The sequence below is a fragment of the Harmonia axyridis genome, chromosome 4 (genome assembly GCF_914767665.1).
Source record: "Harmonia axyridis chromosome 4, icHarAxyr1.1, whole genome shotgun sequence".
Classification (NCBI taxonomy): domain Eukaryota; kingdom Metazoa; phylum Arthropoda; class Insecta; order Coleoptera; family Coccinellidae; genus Harmonia; species Harmonia axyridis.
This window is the reverse complement of record NC_059504.1, coordinates 11,101,465-11,125,133: the sequence shown is the minus strand read 5'-3', so window position 1 is coordinate 11,125,133 and position 23,669 is coordinate 11,101,465. Positions and strand designations below refer to the sequence as shown.

The window sequence follows — 23,669 nt, the reverse complement described above, 5'->3', positions numbered from 1 at the left end:
TTAATCGGGAATCACTCAAATAAATATATTTCATTCAATATAATATACATTCATAACGATATAATAAAATTGTGGATTTGAAAATATATCACAATCCGACAACGTAATCTAACCATATTGGGGACATATAAAAAAATATAATAAAAATTGGTGAATGCGCTGTCATTGCATGTAGGTTGAAAAAATTGGATAGGATTTTAGTTTTTATGAATATTACACTCTACTCAAGAGCATAGCCGTAACGAGGAGGGATATTGGGAACATAAAATGTAAGATTTTGTTTTTCCAAAGTGGGGCTAAACTCCCCATAAGTAAACTCTTGCTACGCCACTGCTCAAGAAACAAGACTATCCCTTATCTTTATAAGATAACGATTGTATACCTACTACAAAATATTTATTTCAACTATAATTAATGTTATTTATAAAAAATAATACTTTATTTGACGTTCCTATGACTGTACAATATGTGAGATTTTGTAATGTTAATTTTTCGCCACTCATCTTCTTGTTGACTTGATATTTTCTTCGTTTCGTTACTTGGCTCTATGTTGTTGTCTCATTTTCATTTGATACTGCGTTATCTCCTGAAATTCAATATAATGCTGAAACAAACATCATTAAGAAGCTCATGCAGTTAATATTTATTTTTGGTATAAGAAATTTTTTTTGAGATGAGTTGTTTTTTAATTTGAGTACTATAAAATAAAATTACCTGTATTGAAATCACCCAATTTTGCGATCGTTTTCGCTCGTTTTTGACAGATGAAATACTTTTGTTCTGTTCTTAATCGGGAATTCCATCTGAAAATAATTGTATTGAAACTTAATGTAATTATGATCAGTTGTGAAACTCACTTGAATCTGATATTTGGATCCATTGTTATACTTTTCCATTCAAATCCTTCTCCTGTGCTATTCCTGAATTGAAAACCGTGGTATTTAAGGGGTGTTCCTGAATTAGCCCACAACCATCTTTTTTGCTTCCAGTCATAGAGACCTCCTAACCATCTTTCATATCTTCCTACGAAATTCAATCAGTTTTTGACATAAGTATCAGACTTCTAAAATTCGAAATTTAAAAAAAAAGTGACAACAGAAAAAAAACAGAAATTCGTATTATAATTATTTATTATTATTTGGGAGAAAGTTGAAGAATACAACTCAGCTATGGAAAGCTAATGCTATGGATTGAGAAGAAAAAAACTCAAAATAAAAAGTTCTAATTTTGAGAATTTACACGCTTTTCATGTCATGGAACAAGATATGATCTGAGAAAATTGTTTCTCCAATAAAAGTTTTAATCCATAGGCGTAGAAATTTGCTTCCGCCTTTTTTTCTGAAATTCGAGGCTTTATTGTGAAAAACTGGCTTTACATTCATGATTCAAAGTATTGTCCATCGCTGTCTTTCTCTCATCTTTCGGGTTTCTAATGAGTTTTTTATATTTTTTTATAACATTTTGATTAGTTTCTAATGAATTTCTGATTGGTTTATCATGACATTTTCATTAGTTTTTGATGAGCTTCATATTTGTTTGTAATGATATTTTGATTTATTATGAGCTTTTGATTCGTTTTTAATGAGCTTTTGATTTGTTTTTGATGACATTCAGATCAGTTTTCAAAGAGCTTTTGATTTGATTTTAATGACATTTCGATTAGTTTTTGATGAGATTATGATTTGTTTGTGATGACATTTCGGTTCATTTTTAATGAGCTTTTGATTGGTTTCTAATGGAATTCTAATATGTTTTTGATTCATTTTTAATGAGCTTTCGATTCGTTCCTAATGAGCTTTTTATTTGTTTCTGACGACATTTTGATTAGTTTCTGATTGGTTTTTCATGATATTTCGATTAGTTTTCAATGAGTTTCTGATTTGTTTTTCATGATATATTGATTCGTTTTTAATGAGCTTTTGATTTGTTTTTAATGACATCTTTTTAAGCGATCCACGAATTGATCCAATTTTTACTCCTTCATAAGACTGGGAGTGGTGATCAGCCAGGCAGTGTGCCATTGATCGAAAAAAGTGATAGTCCGAAGGAGCAACGTCTGGAGAATACAACGGGTGGGGTAGGACTTCCCATTTCAACGTTCCCAAGTTTGTCCTGACCACTTTCGCCTTAAGGAGTCGAGCATTGTCATGCTGTAATATCAATTATCATATTTCTCGTTTGTCGTATCGGCGGTTTGTCCCTCCGTGCTCGGCTAAAACGCATTAATTGTGTTCGATAACAATCGCCTGTGAATATTTCAGTAAGTTTTAACAACTCATAACACACTACGCCGAGCTAGTCCCACCAAAAACTGAGTATGACCTTGAAACCGTGAATATTCGGTTTGGCCGTCGACGTGGAAGCATTACCGGGATATCCCATGATTTTCTGCGCTTGGCTTCATCTCGTACGGCACCCAATTTCCCTCTTTCTGAATCATTCCCATGACTTTCAAGCGTTTTGAAATGGTTTTTTGAGTCACTCCCAAAGATCCTGCCAATTCTTGTTGCGTTTGACACGAGTCTTAATTAAGTAATGATCCAATTCTGCATATTCGTAAACCTTCTCTCTTGAAACCACTCTCGGCACGTTCTTTCACTAATAGCCTTGAGAGCATTCGATGAGCCTCAGCCGCGGATTTCTTCATATTAAAGCAGAAAATTAAAACCTCCTGCAAATGACGAGAATTTGGCTCGTAAACTTGACATGTTTAATCGAGAATAACTTTATGATGCAGACACAAATCGACTAATATTCTGATGGCGTTATGGCTACAAATACCTAAGCTTATTGTATGACATCTACCATCTATTTATTTCGACTACCACTTACCGCTACAGCCATCTATTGCAAAACGGCGGAAGCAAAGTTGTACACCTAATATAATTTGTTGCTAAAAGGGGGGTAAAGATTCACTGAAAAGCATTTCGAATATCAATATTTTTCCCTCAACTCACCCACAAAACCACTATCAAGGAACTCTCTCAATTTTTTATCTTGCGCCTTGTTGAGAATTACAGCTAAATAAGTTTTGTTGTCTCTGCAGGCCCAATATGCATCATTCCAGTTTAATTTCTGATGGCTGAAATGATAACATCTATTTTTTATGACAAACATATTCGATGGACAGACATATTCCTTCACATTCTTGGCAGTGGGTTTTGGAGTCTGTACTGAAAAAATGTGAGGATTAGTTCGCACATAAATTATTGTAGAAAATGTTATGAATTGCACATCAACGAAAATGTTTAGTAATATACGTGTTGGCAGTACTGTTTTGCGCTTATCTGTTGTTATTATCGAAATACAATCGAGTGTATTATGCGTAGTTTTTTCAACTTCTTCAATTCTCGCTTAGAAGTTAAAGGCTCAAGACTGAAGTAAAAAACCCTCAATGAAGAAGTAGTGTGTGGCTCTGTGGCTAGAAAATATTTTTTTTTTTATTAGGACAATAAAACTCCTATGTATTTGATAGTCATTTCTTTAGTTGGGTGCCAGAAAACTTAACTGTTTCTCACTTCCAAAAATAAGAGCAGTTCACTACGAATGCATTCTTCAGAATAACTCTGACTAATTTCTATTTATTCATTTAAACTGTAACTGGCTTTTTTGCCACAATATTTGTTTTTTTTTCACGAAATACTTATATATCATTATCAGTACTTTGCTATAAGAGATCTCATTTGCGATGGAATGTTCGGTTAAGATACATTTATAAATTAAATGGCATTAGAAGAAACCATCTGAGTATTAAAACACTTGAGACAATTTTTCAGAGTTTTATAGCTTGGCGAGGTGTTCATTTGCTAATATTCGTCCTCTCTCATGGAGTTGGGGTGTTTTATTCCAATACCACTGATGAAATCATCAGTATGGTAACTCAGTGGTCCCTGCCATATACACCTTTCACCTCTCGAGCTAGCAAAGAGTCGCCGCACTATGAATAACACTCAGTATTTTCTTGTTGGAATCATCGTTACAATACTTGATATAATGTAATATTTAATTAAGATAATACATTCAATGAACGTGCATTTCTAATAACGCAGGTGTTTTCATTGTAATCAATGTAAACCGCATAGAAGAACTGGAATAGGTTTTGTTCCATCAATTACACAATATGCAAGTTAAACATGCGAATTGGTGCAAATAACAGTACCTACATATAATTAATTCCTCATTTGTCAATAAACTCTTTTTCAATGGTCATCACGTATATCAATCTAGTACTGTATTCGAACTTTCCATTTGTTCGGAATAATAATCGCATTAAAAAGAGTTATCGGTAATGATTATTCATGAAGACACAAGTATATAGAGATATCTATCGCTTTCAAATTCAAAATTGGAAATAGCAATTTTGAATGAAGGTCAGAATTTAGAAGAATTTGACAAAACATCTCCTATTTTTCATCCACCTTGAATCTTGAATGTATGCAAATATATATTGCTCAATAATTGAAATGAATTGAGGTGAAGAAAATCATCTCTGCAATTGATTTTACTTGTAAGCGAATTGGCGATAATTTAATCAGGAATGACACTGTATTTTTTTTCACATTGTGCTAGAAACACTTCTTGATTTTTGAGGTTTTCCTTGAATAGCAAAAACAAAAAAAAGCTTCAAGAAAGAATTTTTGAGCGTTCGATCATGCATGTGCCACTTGCACCAATGGAGGCCATATACCTGTATATAAGTACATATATCTAAAGGTGCAGGTATTATAGAGCTTTCCTTCATGAGGTTCCTCATTTTTTTCGATATTGGTCTTGAATTTCTTATGGTTTTGACTTTTGATGTTTCTACTAACACGACATTCTGTACGAAGCTTGAAATTGTTATTTTTATATACATTCACGCAAAATCTCAACCAGATCGGATCTGTTGGCACAGAAATATTGGTTATTTCTTTTTCTATAATCTTCTCGACTGTTCCATGAAGTTTTGCTCATGTGATCAGGTTATAATTTCACACGAAGCTTGGAAATATTATTTTGATTTTACATATTTATTTAGGAACATTAGAAATCTTAAACCCTTCAATTTGCGTCAACGAAAAAAAATGTAATTATAGTAGAATAAGAAATATTCAGAATGAAAATTTGTTTCTTATATGAAGTTTAACACTTAGTTATTTAACTCTTTTACTTTTATTCATTGACAATTCATTTCTTTTACGACTTTCAGATACTGTCAATCAATATAAATTTTATACAGTGTGTTCGAAAATTGACACAGAAAATTTATATTCAAGTAAAATCTTCAATTTTAAGTATTAGGAATATCTCTTGTTATAAATAAATTACAATTACTCACTTATAGGTGCAGGAATATTCTGGAACATAACACCGCCATATCCTCCTACTAAACGAAGACACTTGACCTTTTGATTATCAGTAAGCAGCTTGGCAGACTTTCTACAGATTTTAGTATTGAAAGATTTTGTTTTTCCAATCGGATATCTAGTATTTTTCTGGCAGATGAAATGATTTTGTCTTGGGCAGCTGATGGGTGATAATCTGTAATAAATCTGCAGAATTAATTTTTATTCATCATAATAAATGATGAGAGAATGGCAATAGGTACACAATTGAGTGATAAAAGGATTCTTTCACTAGCTTGAATGAATTATAAATGAACTGTTTTGCATATAGTGAAAATGTATGTTGTAAATATTGGAATGGTAATTCAGAATATCAGTTTTGTTTGATATTAACAACAAATTTTTTTTTTCAATTCAAAAAATTTTCCAAATCCAAAGATTTTCCAATAAAAAAAAATTGTGAAATGAAAAAAAAATCCTATTCGGAATCGAACATAAAGTACCGATTTACTGAGAAAATGAGTAAGCTCCATGATTAATCGAGTATGATGGAAAACTTGATTGTGATGTTGATAAGATCAGCGTAGTATTCAAAGAGGAATAAAGAAAAAGTTATTATTCCGAAACTAATTGCGCTAGAATCTTGCGGTAAGAAATATTTTATTCAATTCAACGAAATCATTACAGGTTCGTAAAAATGAATTTTTCAAAATTTGAGTCCTTGATTTTTTGCCTTAAAAACTTATGGATCGTAATCACGAGTTTTGAGTATTAATGCGATATCACGGATAATTTTTCACCAATTTTCATGCAAATAGCTCCAATAGTTTCCAAGAAAAGCTCTGGATTGCATATGTTCCAAAAAGTAGAGGTTTATGATTGAAAATAAAAAAACAAAAATTATGTTGGTTCAACAATATCTGGATACATTTGAAATTTGGGTGATGTTCATTATTTGAACGGAATTGGTCATCTGCAATGTAGAGGAAAGAACTTTGTATTAACAGGTTGCAAAATATTTGGTTCGAAAAATTACTTTACTTGTTCATTCGGTTAGAATCCATCATCAAGCAAGACCAATGCAAAAGTATTGTGTTAGTTGGTAGAGTTTTTGGTAGGGTCTTCAACTTAACTGGCTTGCCGGTTTCAGCCCAAACCCATTTGGAATTTCTCCAGTCGTATTTTCCACCAATCCAATGGTCCATCACACCAAGACCTGCAGAATGAGATCATTCATCTTAAAAATATATTCAGAATCATTCATAAGCTGTATCATCAAATGATACATGGGTTTGAGTACAGATAACATCAGAAAACTTTACGAATCAAATTTTGCTCAGTTCTCTTGATATACACTGCGCAAAAAAATTAACGCACATTATGGAAATCTCAAGTTTATTCTACAACTGAAGGTGTTCTCAAGGATAATTATTTTTATCAGAATTATGCATGCATATGTTATCCACTTTCAACGATTTTCTTCAATACAGATGTTCTTTCCCAGCAGGAATAAAAAAAGATGAGATTATCAGATTTTGAATGTATTGGCCCCATTCTGAAATCAGTTGTTCTCGATCAATTCTAGTGATCAATAGTTTTTCTTTCGTTTGATTTCAGACAATAAGAAATCGCCGCAGAGAATATGATTTAAGGCCTCGTGTCGCGGCAAGAGGTCCAGCTCTTACCCCAGCCCATCGAAGGGCGCGTTTGGATTTTGCGAGAGAGCAGGGAAGAGGCTGATTGGGAAAGAGTTCTCTTTACAGATGAGTCTAGATTCTGCCTCTACCATTGTGATCAACGTTCCCCTGTATACAGACGTCCACATGAAAGATATGCTCAGTGCAGTTTCCTGAATACTACTGGTTTCGGGGGAGGAAACTTCAGAATATTTTCCTATGAATTCAAAACATTATATGAAGAAAATAATTTTTTTGACGAAAGACGGATTCAGTATCATATCATCAAAATATTGTGAATACTCGCAAATATCAATCTAAGGTTAATGCATTATCGACACCAACAATAATTTATACATTTATCTTATCCTTGTCATTTTTACCGATCAGAACTAGCTGCCAATTTCTTCACTTCAATGTTTTATTAAAAAATCTTTTCATTGATAAACTCCAAGTGATAAAGTTTACAAATATGTTAGCAGATAATGTTACTGGGTCCGTTATTGATTCTCAGTTATCAGTATTATTATTACATTATGTACTGATTGTTTTAAGATAGCATCTATATTTTAGCATCTATGATAAGGAACTAAAAAATACTTCTTTCAAACATTGCGAAAAAGCTCTATAAGACAGTTTTAGACTCATATTTTTTTTTCCATTCGAGATGTTGGCCTTCAGACATTCTTGTTTAGAAACTAGTGGACATGACAAACACATTATTCTATATTTATTTTGCTAAATTAATAGACACTCTCGAAGCAAGGCTTTATGAGTTGAATATGACTTTATTGATTTTTCTGAAGCATAATTATGGAGGTAACAGAAGGAATTGATAATTAAGTATCCGATCACATGATTTATGCTTCAAATTGATTTTGTCTAACGTGTATATGGCTTGATTAGAAATAATGGGTAGCTCCAGCCGTTTAAGGTATACGCACGTAGCTACTATACGGAAATAAAAAGTATATACAACATGATTCTATCATAAATTATCTTCACGAACTACGAATTCTACTATGTGTCCTGAAATAATAATAATGTTATGAATGGTTTTTGATCTGAAGGTTTTTATTAGTAGCCTTGACACAATTATAATGAAGGCCTTCTAAAATACTTTAAATTCTTATAAATAAAAATAATTTTTGTAATCGCTCTGTTGATGAACTTTTTGGTGAAATGAGAGAAGACTTAATTTTGGGATTGATATGAGGATGAGAGTTCTTGAAAATCATAGGAAAACCTTCAATAACAAATTTACGTTTGTTCCTGAATGAAGTACTTACTGTTTGAATGACGCTTCAAGTAGTTTCTCATCTGTCTATCTTCTTTAGTACTATTAAAAATTGCTAAAGAGCTATTTTTGCCAATACATTGGTAAAAAGCATCGTTCCAACTCAAGCTTTCTTTGCTGAAGTAATAGCATTTCGAACCAATCAAGGAAAATTCCAATGAACAAGCTGCACTCCTCTTGGCATAACATTCTGAAAAAAAAACGTAAAATCTCATTATATATATATAAATTTTGTTAATTCTATTTGTTTTCATGATAATAGTTTATATCTTTTCAAATTTATTATAATTATTTTTCAATTTATCAACGAAAACATTCATATAAAACTTATAACTGGAGAATACCAATCTGTCAGACAAAATAAAGGATATCAAAATCTCAGCGTAATCATAATTCATAACAATAATAAATGTCACTTCAAATGACATATTTCTCAATAGACCCAACGTTTTTTTTATAAAAATATTCTCAAACGCGCACTTTGAATGATTGCATCCATTAACATTCATTCTATGTCAAAGTAATTCCACACTTTATTAGGACAATCATTTTATTCATCTGTATCAAATTGTGCATTCAATCGTAAAATTGAAATATGGATATCTTATTGAATGAGCTAGTGAAGAAACAGAACCAACACTTCCTTGAAATCTCATCGTTCGATATAGCAAAGCAGAATAATAAATAAAATATGTGGGCAGTCGACCTGAAATATCAATGAGAACATAATTTAGATTGAATTCGATTCAGGTTTCTTATTCATTAAGATATGGGCAATTTTTCACAGGCAATTTCACGTTGATTTCCTCGGATTTATAGTGACATCACTATTTTAAAAATTCTGTCAATTTGATATACTAACTGACAAAGAAACTGCAACACCCAGAAGGAGCTGTATAGCGAGGAGTAAATGATTGAAATTTGGAGAAAAAAACGAAGGGTTTACAATTTTTTTTAATAAATTTGTTAATAATGTGTTTGTCCACGCGATTATTTATATACTCCCCAACACGTCCCGGCATTGATGCAATAAGATGGTCTATTTCTTCCTGAGGGATACTATCCCAAGCTACCTGTACTTGTCTCAGAGCCGCCAAGAACCGTGGGAACTGGGGTAAATTTCCAAGCTTTCTAAACATGATTTCCCAAACATGCTCTATGGGCGAAAGATCAGGAGATCTGGGCGGCCATGGCAAAAGATTCACATGAGTCGCTCCGAAAAAGTTTAAACTAACTCTGGCAACATGAGGTCGGTCATTATTTTGTTGAAATATTGGATTCTCGAACCGGTTAAATTGAGGGAGAAAATATGGCTCCATCATTTCTTGAAGGTAACTCAGCGCTGTCATGTTACCTCGAATAAAGACTAAAGGTGTCCTACTTGCATGTGTAAAGCACCCCATACCATAACCCTTCCTCGGTTTTCATGTGCACCCAAGGAGAATCGAGATTCATCGGAAAATACGACCTGCTGTCATTCCACATTCCAATGTTGACGTTCTCTGCACCACTGTAATCGTTGCCGGCGATGCTCAACCGTCAGAGATAACAAAAGATGGGGTCGATAATAATACAGTCTAAAAGACCCTATCCGGCGATAAACCTTTCGGGCAGTTACAGGATGGCCTTGTTCTCCTAACCACTCATTAGCCAAAGATGGAGATGCTCTAGGCATTGTAACAACAACTAAACATCGACTTTGGATCTCCTCGAACAGCTGGTTTGTTGTAAATTTATACAACTTGCAAAAAAGGACTACAATATTTAAGTAACAAAAATTGTTCACATGAAAAAACCTTCACGATTTTTTCTTCAAATTCAATCATTCCCTCCTTACTATACTATTTATGTTTTACCAAAAAAAAATCAAAGATTTCTGGGAGTGGCAGTTTTTTTGTGAGGTAGCATACTTCATATTGATTATTGATTAATTATACATTTTCGATAAATCTATGATCTTTGGAAAATATTCAGTAATAAATATTGTCCTACTAGACAAAAACAGAACACCCATCATAGGCAGTCAGGCAGATACATCCTATTCAGTTTAACCGATACAGACACTAGATAAGTTTTATTTAAAAAAAAAATGATGATAATAATATGAAGTTTTTCTCTTTTTCATTAATCTTGAATGTTTAGATAAGACTAAATTATTTATTGTTCACCAGACACTAATGAGGTGTTGTTCTATTCTGAATAAGTAAATTATGATTTGGAATAATTTATTTATCGATTTTCTGGCAATACATTAATTGTTTAGAATAGACATAATGATTTATATGAATTATATCTTGCTATTAGCTATATTTATCAGTGCACAACATTAAAATAAGATATCAAATTGAGACAATTCGTGCAATACGCTGATATTTTTTGAGGATTTTTTGTGATCTTGTTCATATTAATTTCACCTTGTTTTATTTTATCAATTTTTGGGAAGAATGATTGAGTTTTGTTTCTTAAAAATCTAAGTATTTGTCAACTTATTCACTTTCAAGAGTGATACTGATATACATCCATTTTAATTTCATACGAGCATTTAACTCCTGAATTTTGTAGTAAGAACTTACATAGGAACATCCTGTATGAACCTACTCCAACGTTCCTTTATCTTTTCAATACCTTTTTTGTAGAAATATTCATATTTGCTTCTAAAATAGGCTTCAATCTTAACAGTCACCTAATCATTACAATCAAATTTCATTCCCAGCAGAATTTTTTGAGGTCTGTAAAGAGGTAATAATCACTGGGGACCAGGTCCGAAGAATAAGTTGGGTGTCAAGCAGGTGAAAGCGCAATTCGTTCTATGTGTAAACAAATACACAAATCAATCACTACGGGGAGACAGAGTTTCTGCTGAGGTTTTTATCTGTTATCTTGTATCCTACGTTGAAATGTATGATGCCCAGTTCACATTTCCTCTGCTGATTCTGAGATTCATCGATCCATGCTTCATTGTTTGATGACACAACAACAATTTTTTGTATTGCTCTTTCTCGAAAGAATATGAAGTGCAAACATTGTGATCACTTTTGCGATGGAAAAAGAATTTGATTTCAGTATTCAAAATTTCCACTTGCAAAATGCATTTCATGCCATCCTGAACAACTTTGGTTTCGTACCTGTCTGTCGATCTGTATGTCTTAACATTCTCGTGATACTACAATTCTGTTCCTCATGCGCAAAAGTAAAATACCTGGGTTCCCGATAATTCGTGTTCTGCACAGTGCTGCCAACCCTACCTAAATTTAGGTAGATCTACCTAAATCCGAACTAATCTACCTATCTACCTTTTTTGAGCTCGATCTACCTTAATTCAGCTCCGCGCGAACTTTACGGTTTTAGATCAACGAAAAACCGTTTTACCGGTAACGTGACTATGAAAAAAATTTATTCCTTATTAACGATTTCACATCTTAATTTTTACGCACGCCATTGGATACGAAGATCTCCGGAGATCAGCGGCGGATTTTCAGAAACATAGAGATGCAAAGAAAGGACCGAAATTGGTAATAAACTGATAAATAACGATGGCTGCGCCTCAATACGCACTTGCTTGATAGAAAAATAGCGATAGTAAATATGGTTGCATGTACGTAGGAAAAATAGATAGGTTCGTATTGCTCGCAGATTAATTGAATCGATCATTATGCTTAAAAAAAAACCAGAATAAAATAAGATCGTCGAAAGGAATGAGATGAGACCCTCTGAATGCATCGAAGGCTGCTGTCGGGAAGCAATAAAAGACCCTTTTGGGTGTTAAAATAATAAAAGTTTTGGACAACAAGCGTTTTCTTGCAAATTATCCACATCTGATGAAATGAAATATTTGAAAGACTATTTATTCTTTCGTGTTCAAGTAGTAAAGAGAACAACTTTCTTTAAAGCAGGCTGCTTTAGTAGAATTGCTGAATCGGGATATTGCGATTTTGACGAAACAGATAAGGTGTCGTTTTGTATAGGTAAGTTTTTTGCTGAATTTATCGAAAATATGAGTGCCAGTGATAGTGGAGGCGTAGGAACAAGTCGTGGTCCATTACCGAAGAAAAGAAAGTATTACCAGACCTATAAGAGTGATTGGGAAAAATTATCATTATTTTATATATATTTGAATTTTAATTTTAAATTATTACATAAATATATTTCTTTGTTTTTCAAATTTTTTTTATTATGTGAATTCTTATATTTTTTTTATTAATTCATCAATATTTATCATTAATAAAGTATAATTCTATGGACTCAGTTCTTTCAAAACTCCTAAAAAAAAAGGAAAAAATAATCTACCTAAATTTGGCAACATCTACCTAAATTTCGAACCTCTATCTACCTTTATTTGAGCTCAGTGGGTTGGCAGCACTGGTTCTGCAGTAGGTAACAGGCCAATTGAAAAGTCCCTTGTATACCATAGTAAAACACATTTTTTTGGTTCAACATAGTTGCCTTCGAGGGCGATACAGCGATTATAGCGATCTTCCAACTTTTGATGCCATTTTTGTAGTACGATTTGTCTTTCGCTTCAAAATAGGCCTCAGTTCCGGCGATTACTTCTTCATTGGTGTTAAATTTATTTTCAGCGAGCATTCTTTTGAGGTCTGAGAACAGAAAAAAGTCACTGGGGGCCAGATCTGGCGAATACGGTGGATGCAGAAGCATTTCGAAGCCCAATTCATGCAATTTTGCCATTGTTTTCATTAATTTGTGACACGGCGCATTGTCTTGATGAAACAGCCTCTTTTGGGCATCCACTGCGTTCGCCGTCTTCGGTGCTCATTTCACCACGTTTGAACTTAGCATACCAATCAATGATGGTTGATTTTCCTGGTGCAGACCCCGGAAACTCTTCATCAACCCAAGATTTTGCTTCACTGTATTTTTTCCCTTCAAAAAGCAATATTTTATCAGTACACGAAATTCCTTTTTTTCCATCTTTTTTCAAATAACAAAAGTAGCTACACTCACAATGCAATATCTCACAAAATAATGGTCAGACTGCTGTCAAATTTTGACACGTATCGTGTGAAGGTTGGTACTAACTAAAAATCATATGGATGTAATACTAGCACCGTCATCTTTGCATCAGACCGAGGAAGCATATTGCTTCAACAACTGGCAGTTTTTTTCCTGTAAAGGTGATGATTTTCCAGTTTTATATTCATTGAATTAAACTGTGGCTGAAATTTATATCCACGGTTCTCTTTTTACTGAACAAATGGTTATTGTTACCATAATTTGATCGGATAATTCGATCTATCACGGATATTATTGATTTATATCTAAAGAATTTAAGATATTGGTAAATGATTTGAGTAAGTATAATCTAATTTGTACGATTAGGCCAGATTGTAGCTATCACGATAATCGAATTTGAAATCGTGTTTGAGCTATAAAAACTATCACGATTTCTCATCTTGGTAACCCTCAGCTACAATCTGATCAACCTTAAAGGAATGTATATCACATATATTTAACCCTCATTAATCTCCAAAAATCAAAATTCGGTTCTCACACCTGATTGTTATCTTACTTAATATATGGAGATTTGTGCACGTTTTTGAGAAATTATACGTAAATTTTCCCATCTGATATATCTTCTCGGAATCATGGATTTTGTATTGGAATGAGAGTCCGAGAATATAGCACATGATCACTTTAAGCTATTATTAACTGTGTTAAAAAGCATTTAAAAATTCGGCATCAAGATGATACCCTAAATTATTTCTATTAATATTGAGGAGCATGCCAATAGATTCCGACCCTGAACTTTCAAATAAAATTGAAATCGAAATAAAACAGACATTAGATCAGGAACAGATTTGTAACCAACGACTGGTTCAATTCATGTTGAAATAAGGAGGGTCATTCTTTGTCGACGATATCTTTGATCTGGTGTCTTATTTGGATGAGTGGAATGTCAATTCTCTTGATCATTATTTAAGTGGCGAAGTCTTCGATTCGTTGAAGTTTTTTGTCGGTTTGTTAACAAATTTTTGGTAATGGCGTTATCTGAATTTTAATAAGGACGGTGTTCCTTGAAATGTGCATACCGCAATTTTTGATGCATATCGTGAATCACATTAAAAGTGAATAAAGCAAATGCATGAAGTCGGTAGCTTTTGCATTAAAATCTTTTTGTACCCTCAAAACGTCATTTTATAAAGTAGTAATTTTCACATTGATCGAAAATAAATTTTCGGAGATATTTAGAGGGTGCTTCAACATAACTAATTTAGTCTTTTCAAAACTACTCTCGAATCAAAACTTTCAGTTATGTCTTAGTTAAAAAAATCATGTGTCCCCTTAATTTTCTTCTTAATGATCATATGTAATAGAATGCAATTAATCAATTGAACTAAAGTGAATTGCCGTGAAAACATAAAATAAAGTTATAATGGGTGTTTTCTTGAGAGTTTTAGAACTTTGAATTATAATACAAGACAGAAATATTGGTGGAATTAATTTTGGATTATTATAATTTGGTAGATAATGTCATAGCATTTATTCAAGGGCGTAGGTTTTTTTTTTTTCTTGGGGGGGGGTAATCGAAAAATTCTTTTTTAAGACAACGTTTACGCATATTTGTAATATGAGAAAGAAAGGTTTGATAACGAAGATTGAACCAACAAGTACTCGAAATAATAGCATTTTCTTATTCGATTGTTCTTAAATTGGAGGTACGAAGAAAACTGAAAAATTCCTTGAATAATTTTAAGAATATTTCATTAGTGAAATTTTGGCACGTAAGCCAAAATTATGACGTAGTAGAAGCGAGAGTAGAAGCACACAGGCCAACCAGTTGAGAATAGCGACGTATCGACATTTAGACATCTTCTTCAACACTTCGCGCTACAAAATCAATTTTCTCTTCGATTCCTTTGTCTTGTTGATGGTTTTGAATCGAGAACAGTAAGATCAGTGCAAATATGATCAATTACTGCACGAATTGCTGGCTCATCAGTATACTTAGATTCCTTCACTGTTCGTTGAAAGTTTTTTTAGGTACTATGTATGTATTATTTTTAGGCTAGGAATATATTCTTCACTTATTATGTATGTGAACTGAAGTTAGTTTTATCTATTGAAATAAACAATCCAAAGATTGAGTTCATATTGAACCTGAAGAAATTTTTCATGATAAAAAAATATAACTATTCTAATGAAGTAGATTACAATCAACTTGGAATAGTCTCCATTATACTGTCCATAAAATTGAAATTTCCAACGGGAATAAATATAGAAATTGAACGATTCAGATGTATTTCAAAGAGCAGCAGACTAACATAAATCGGCAATAAAAATCGCATGTTGGTTTCAGCAATATCCACTATATATAAATTTCTCGATCCAGATAATAAACAATAATTTTGGAAAACATAAATAGAATGTTCAAAACTAATTCGTGGATGTCATATTAGAAGTATATTATTACATCAGCTAGTTTCATTGAATATTCGATGAGATTTCAATTGGAATATTCTAATTTTGAAAATAATCAAATAATTGATAGGTTGGGGAATTGAAGTGAATTAGTTTATAATAAGTTTATAATCACTAAGGTTGCAAAAAATCAATAAAGAAAAAATTCAAAACCTTATAATATTTTCCTACTTCTCGTTCGATGTTAACTATGGCTCTATGAAAACTTTGAGAATAGATAGACATAAAATGAAAATTCTGGCCAGAAGATTATGTTATTAAAAACACCAATAAATATGAAAATACTAATTATATTCTTCTTCTTTTGTAGCTCTACAACCCTGGGTGGATTTTGGCTGACTGCACTACTGCCTTCCACTAATTCTATTATTGTTTTTAAACTTTGATCTATATAATTGCGAATCCTTGAGTATGCAGCTATTATAAAATATATTGTCACATTAATTCCTGCTTGCAGTATAAGTTACTTCCTTACTACCGTATTTTCAGTTGAATGGACAGAAATATATAGACCTTATATCTGAAAATAGACGGATATAATGGTGCATTAACTCTAAACAGAATGCATATCTTTCACATATCACTTACAACTTGGCTTCAATTCCAATTTTAAGTATTTTCAATATCTTGACAATCAATATTTTATGAAATTCTTAAGGTATAATCCAATATCGCATCGAATGCAGAGGAAAATGTAGATATTCGTCAAACATACTATAATTACCTTTAATGCAATCAGACTGATATAATTGTTCCATTGAATCTTGACCGAATAGTAATTAACGTTAATGAATAATAGGCGGTTTGAATGAATTAGCGGATAATTGTGCTTTTTGATCGGAAAAGTTGAACTAATTTCTTCATTCACAAGATTTTGAATATCAATCAATTATTTCCTTATATCTCACAGAAAATTTGAACAACTAAACATTATTTTGTCTATTTTTGTCTAAATTTTAATATGGTTTAAGTTCTGAAATTCAAACCATTTTTATGTATTAGCCCATTTGAAAAGCCCCCGGTCTGATGCACATAATATGGCCGTGCTAGTATAAATCCATATGATTTTTAGTTAGTACCAACCTTCAAACAATACGTGTCAAAATTTGACAGCAGTCCTATCATTAGTTTGTGAGATATTATTATTGTGAGTGTAGCTACTTTTGTTATTTGAAAAAAGATGGAAAAGAATAATTTCGTGTGCTGATAAAATATAGCTTATTGAAGGGGAAAAATACAGTTGAAGTAAAATCTTGGCTTGATGAAGAGTTTCCGGGGTCTGCACCAGGAAAATTAAGCATCATGCTAAGTTTAAACGTGGTGAAATGATCACAGAAGACGGCGAACAGTGGATGCCCAAAAGAGGCTGTAACCGACGAAAAAATTAAAAAAGTTCACAAAATAATTTTGAATGACCGTAAAGTGAAGTTGATTGAGATAGCAGACATTGTGGAGATATCATCTGAACGTGTTCATCATATCATTGACGAATATTTGTACATGAGAAAGCTGTGTGCATAATGGGTGCCACGCGAGCTCACAATCGATCAAAAGCAACAATGCTTTAAGGTTTCTGAGCATTGTTTGAAGCTGTTTAAATGCAATAAACCTTAATTTTCGTGTCGATATGTGAAAATGGATGAAATATGGCTCCATCATTTTACTCCAGAGTCCAATCGACAGTCAGCTGAGTGGACTGCACATGATGAACCGAATCCAAAACGAGGAAAAACACAACAGTCAGCTAGCAAGGTTATGGCATCAGTATTCTGGGATGCGCCAGGTATAATATTCATTCATTACCTCCAAAAGGGCCAGACCATCAACAGCGATTATTATATAGCGGTACTGGATCGTTTAAAGGATGAAATCGTTGAAAAACAACCTCATTTGAATAAAAAAGGTACTGCTTCATCAAGACAATGCGCCATGTCACAAATCAATGGAAACATTGGCAAAATTGCATGAATTGGGCTTCGAATTGCTCCTGCATCCACCGCGACATTTTCCTGTACTCAGACCTCAAAAGAATGCTCGCTGGAAAGAAATTTAGCGCCAATGAAGTAGTAATCGCCGAAACTGAGGCCTGTTTTGAAGCGACAGATAAGTCGTACTACAAAAATGGTATCGAAAAGTTGGAAGATTGCTATAATCGCTATCGCCCTCAAAAGCAACTATGTTGAATAATAAAATAGAATTTTGCCAAAAAAATGTGCTGTACTATGGTAGACCGGGTATTTTTCAATTGGCCTGTTATTACCTCTTGTATTTTCAAGGAAAGAATATTATGGATTTCCTTGATTTTTATAGTATTGTATTTTTGAGCTAAGAACACCAAATAACCTAGTTTTATATCAAATTGCGAAATAAAGTCAATGTTGCATTGAAAGAGAATTAAGTTCTCATTTTCCTGAAATAAAATTCAATCCTCAAGAAAGGAACAATCTTCTCAATTACTCTCAATATTTCTCTGATCCTATATTAACGATGTTTTGATTTGAATTATTCAGCGAAGGCTTTATGGATACTATGAACAATTTTTTGAGTTCAATGATCCTATTGGACTATTTTGCAACGATCCATTTCGAACCACAAACACAGCGTCTTATGAGTAATGGTCCTTCATACGCGATATCGTAAATTTTCATTCATCCATTTCGAGCAACGTGCATTTGTCCGATTTGGATCTACGTACAACTTTTATCATTATCAACAACGTTTAATGATGCTATATTTCGAAGGTCAATTGTATTTTTTTTCGGCGCCAAGGTTTATTGTTGTCGCTATGCTTCCGTTGCTCAATGTTTTGGGCTTACCTGTACCTGTTTCATTACACTTACGTATTTTCAGACAGTTTTTTTTTTAGTTTTTATATCGGATAATCATTTCGTTACAATGTCTGTAATTTTCGAGTTTTGAGCCCAAATGATAAGGTTCTACTCAGCGATGATGAATCCGTCCATAAATTCTGTCTGTCTGTTAGGTTAGATAAAGATCCTGAATGCCGCAAGATGAAAATTTGCATTTGGATGAAGAATAACAATTTAAAGCCTCGTGCAAAATGTCATGTAGACTGCGTCAGAATCATAGAAAATTCAAGTAGAATATTGAAAAAATAATGAAGAGACGACTGGCGTTGAAGTTTTGAGCTCTTGTTCGTTCATCGCCAATTGTGCCTTTTAGACCAATTGAAAAGTCCCTGGTCTACCATAGTAAATCACATTTTTTTTAGAGAAATTCGATTTTTTCATTCAACATAGTTGCCTTCGAAGGCGATATTTTATTTAATTTAGCTTTATTGCACTTAAACAGCTTCAAACACTGTTCAGAATCATTAACACGTTGTTGCTTTAGATCGATTGTGAGCTCGTGCGGCACCCATTTTGCACACAGCTTTCTCATGTTCAAATATTCGTGAATGATATGATGTACACGTTCAGATGATAACTTTACAATGTTTGCTATCTCAATCAACTTCACTTTGCGGTCATTCGAATTTTTTTGTAAACTTAAAAAGAAATATTTTGACACGTATCGTTTGAAGGTTGGTACTATTTAAAAATTATGTGGATTTAATACTAGCACCGCCATGTGTGCATCAGACCGGGGACTTTTCAATTGGCCCTTATACACAGATATCGGTACCTATATGTGGTCTTCAAGGGCGAATTTTTTTCGATATTCCTCTCGAATTTTCTCTCTCATAAAGATGCTATTGATGTGTTGGAGTTTATTATTGACAATTCATGATAGCGGAATCAAAGAGGTATACAGAAAGATTATATTAACGCCTTCAATCTTTTTTTGGCAACAGTATATTTATTTTAGAATCATATCATGCAATTATATCGTGCAAAATTCGGTATTTTATCGTTATTTTTTCAGTGAATTCTTTCAAAGAAAAAATATTTCGAATATCTGCAATTAATGTGTAACATATTCATTCAAAAATACACATGAAGCTGCAATTTCCGATAAATAAAGGAGATGCGTACATTTTGAACAAAATTTTCGACATATATAATTATATCGAAATGAATTAATTGGTTTCCATAATAAACCAATTATAATTAATTGCGATGAATCCATTACAGACACTATTGCTAAAATTATCTCTCATAAATAGATACATAATAAGTACAATGATTCCAATATAATTTGTGAATATAGGTTGCTGTATCTTGCGTGTCGATATCATTTCAAAAACTAATATCAGTTATTTCTACTTCCTCATTATTGTGTTCTGAATTGTGAAGGATTCTGGAGAAAAAAACAAAATAATGAGGATGGTTTGGAGAATCCTTTGATTGGTATATTTTATTCCATTCGAAGCTTCTACAGTATTTTTGTTCAAAACCGGTAAAGTTAACAAAGGAATAAAAATAAGTGGAAATATATTGAAGAATTCACTTAAGTGAGTAACTCGAACTTTTGACTTAATTGTTAACACTATGTTGAAGGAATCACGCAATTAGAGAAGCCCCAAATTGAAATTTAATTAAGAACATTATATTTATCCTTCATTAAAAAGTTTTGAAATGAATGAAAATTCATTATGTTTTTTTGTGTGATTTCGAAAAATTCGCAATTAATACGCTTCAAGTGATATTATTTGCTGATAATTAGAAAATTGATAAGCCCCAATTTCCACATTTTTCATATGGAAAACAACAATGATTTGAGAAACTTTCACGTTTCCGCTAATAATTTAAAAAGTATATTTTCAGTCCAGCAATTTCAACTGATCACCTTATCAAAATTATTCAAGAGATCATAGAAAATTCAAGAAGCATATTGGAAAAAAAAACAATAGCTCATACGATATTTCTTGAAAAAATTACATTATTATGAATTTGAACAAGATTTTAAAAAAATTCTAACTCTACGTCGGTGCTCTCCTCATAGTTTTTATATTGGTGTTTATTATATATTTTTTATATTACAATAAAGGAAGTAATAAACCAAAGAAAAATTAAGAAAACAGGGACATTTAGTCAGGAACTTCAGGGGGCTCGTTTATTCATGCTCCAATTGTGCTCTTGAAGACCATAGAATGGTATATAAGTATATGTGGTCTTCAAGGGCGCAATTGAATGTACGAGAGCTTAAAAGCTTCTGACTTTAAGTCAGTGCTTTCCCAATTATCTGAACCATACGAGCGAAAACGGTAACAGCACTTCTCCAAAAATTCATTTGCGTTTATAAATCGAGTTCATCAACCCAATATTAAAAAATCTTGTATATTTACATAAATGCAAAATTCCAACTATCTTCATTGCCGATTGCGTATGTCTTTATGCATTATAGATCGGCAATGTGACATGCTGTCCGATCTTGAAGTCATGACTAGAAATACTCTTCGAAGATTCTGTTGCATAAATCAGTATAAATCCCAAATTCAAATCAGATCTTGTCGTCATTTTCATTTTCATCATTCTTGCATCATTGTTTACGAACTATCTAGGTTTATGAGACACACCTTCTTTGTATTCGTATATCCAAATATTTCAGTATAAATCTATTGAGTAATAAAAGTAAATAATTATATCAGATCAATGGAAATTCTGCTGGGATTTTAAATATCTGTAATGAAGGCTTTTCCAAAAGATACAATTTAAAATGATTATAATAGCAACACTATGTTATATTGTTTTTGACATTTCTTATGAGATTTTTGTGCAGTAGGTAATGCCATTTGACCGTGGACACGCGCTTCAACAAAGCTTAGAAATTGTTGAATTGTTTTATCAACGTCAATGTTCATTTTTAAATACTGAGAGAGACTTAAAAAAGAATTCATGGACGATATTATTCAGTTAATCGACTCACTATTTGTATTGTAGACACATTTGAAAGTGGTAATTAGTAAGGCTTCTTGTTGGTATACTGATGGTATTCTTGTATCATGTATAGAATATTCTCTTTCAAACTTGTCTAAAATTCGCCAAATAGTGAATCGATCAAATGAATAAATTTCTCTCAGTATTCCCAAATGAGCACTAATTTTTATAATACCATTAAACAATTTCTAAACGTTGTGGAAGCGTGTATCTTTCCATAATTAAATGACATAAACTTCTGAATACAAATGACATAAGAAATGTTAAAAAATAATACACAGTGTTGCATTATAACCCTCTAAAAGTGTATCATTTCCATTGGAAAAACTTATAAAATAAAAATTCAGGCAGATAATTTCTGAAGAATAGCAGACAAATAACAAATAGTAATTTTGAAGCGAGTTCATATATTCCGAATTCGTAATGAAATTTTCAAGAATTGAAGACAGCTATTGGTTTTAATATCTCGCTTAAATTATCATTATATCAGTAATAGTTTCTCATTACATATTTAATGTAATATAGTGTTATTAAATACTTGCGTCCCAACAAAAACAACTTCGAAAATTTAGAGAAGGTTCACTCGAGTGAATAATGAAATGGGCCATTATCAAGAAAGGAAAATTGACATTCTGACCAAGAGACTAATCAATAACTATATCAAAGATTTCATATTGGAAATATAAAGGTTAATACTAAGAAATAAACTTCAGTATTTATTTATGTCAGGTGTTCATGAGATTTTTTTTTATTTAATCATATCGGATAGAATTCTCATTATATATTAAATAATTCAGTTTCTTATCCAGCATTACATTTCTTGGGTTTTTTTATTATGGTAATTATTAGAATGAAAAATGTTGATTTTACGAGAGAATAGAATTAATTCAGTTCTATGGAATTCATAGTAGGTATGTCAATTTTCACTGAAATTGAGCTATGTAACTTTTACACATGAACTGCAGCATTAATTTTTTTTTAATTACAAATTAAAAAAAAATTAAAAAAAAAGAGACCGAGTCGAATCAAGAATGATTCAATATAAACGATTTGAAACATTTTTTAAGCTTTTTCGTATCCTGAAGAAAATTGCCCAAAAAAATTAAAATGACCATTGTGTTGAGAGTATTAAATATTTTATGTTTTCATGGCATGCTATTTTGAAAATTATATGTAGATTAGATCAATCAGAATCTACTATTTAATTATAAATAGCGGTTTTAAGGTTCTTGCCAAATTTCGTGAAAAAATTACATTATCAAACCATGTCATTCGGTCATCAAAATATATTCAATGGAAGAGGGTTGTAGAATTAGAATTTTTTTTTTCGAAATACCAATTTGAAATTGAAATAATTCATTGTTTTCAAGAGCAATGCATTCTAAAGAAGTGCATTGTTATCTAGAAAACATCGCATCGTAAAATTGATTGAGTGAAATTCCAAGAAACCTCAATGTTCAGACCAAGGCAATAAAATATCATTTTCATCTCCGTAACAAACAGCAGAAAAATTTCAATACCCAATGGAATGTGTTTTTACGACATTATCATGGTTCTATTTCCACAACCAATAAAGTAACGCTTACATTGCACAAGCGATTAACAAGTGATGCCTGGCAAACACAATAAGCCAACAAATTTCCTATATTCTATACAGTTTAAGAGAACTGAAAACTCACCGGCACTAACCATCAAAACAAATACTAAAAACAGCATGTTTCTCGGAATGCACTTCGGAAAACTCATCGCAACATTTTCCTTAGGCACTCAGCGAACGCATCTACCGAACTTTTCCAATGAAAATGATCACAGCATGCCGAAGGATCAGCGAGGTGAGGTTGAATGTTTCGAGAGAAAGTCCTTTGAACTCTGGATCAGTTTATTGTTTGGGAGATTCTATCGGAAAAAACTCGACTTCGCGAAACTAGCTCGAATTGCTAGAGGCCGGTAGATTCTATCCAACGAGCTCTAGAATAGCGTTTGTTTATAAGAGAGACCGGCGAATCTAACTCAGTACACAGTAGTACATCATTGTTGGGGGGAGTATAGGAGTTTATGGTCTGACGATTGTCTTTTTGGGAGGTCCCCCAATTCC

At 32.4% G+C, this 23,669-nt stretch overlaps 1 protein-coding gene across 2 annotated transcripts; it reads right to left on the bottom strand.

The window, feature by feature from the left end:
• Positions 1 to 379: 379 nt before the first annotated feature.
• LOC123678307 (C-type lectin domain family 2 member G-like) lies at positions 380 to 23,669 on the bottom strand. Of its 2 annotated transcripts, none has more exons than XM_045615294.1 (8): positions 23,254 to 23,669; positions 8,290 to 8,487; positions 6,366 to 6,540; positions 5,318 to 5,520; positions 2,958 to 3,173; positions 858 to 1,023; positions 715 to 803; positions 380 to 604 (listed from the first exon to the last, which is right to left on the bottom strand). In XM_045615294.1, exons 1-8 carry the CDS (start codon positions 23,318 to 23,320, stop codon positions 594 to 596), a joined length of 1,125 nt encoding a protein of 374 aa, XP_045471250.1. In that variant the 5' UTR covers positions 23,321 to 23,669; the 3' UTR covers positions 380 to 593. The 2 variants fall into 2 exon arrangements, with proteins under 2 accessions (XP_045471250.1, XP_045471249.1); XM_045615293.1 differs by having other exon boundaries at positions 380 to 586.

What these genes read in the sequence shown, in the direction of transcription:
- LOC123678307 (XM_045615293.1), bottom strand. Translation starts at nt 23,320, where the DNA reads ATGAGTTTTCCGAAGTGCATTCCGAGAAACATGCTGTTTTTAGTATTT. An exon ending in TGTTTTGATGGTTAGTGCCG is followed by an intron (nt 8,488 to 23,253) that starts GTGAGTTTTCAG and finishes TTTTTTTTTCAG; the next exon opens with AATGTTATGCCAAGAGGAGT. An exon ending in GAATATTCCTGCACCTATAA is followed by an intron (nt 3,174 to 5,317) that starts GTGAGTAATTGT and finishes ACATTTTTTCAG; the next exon opens with TACAGACTCCAAAACCCACT.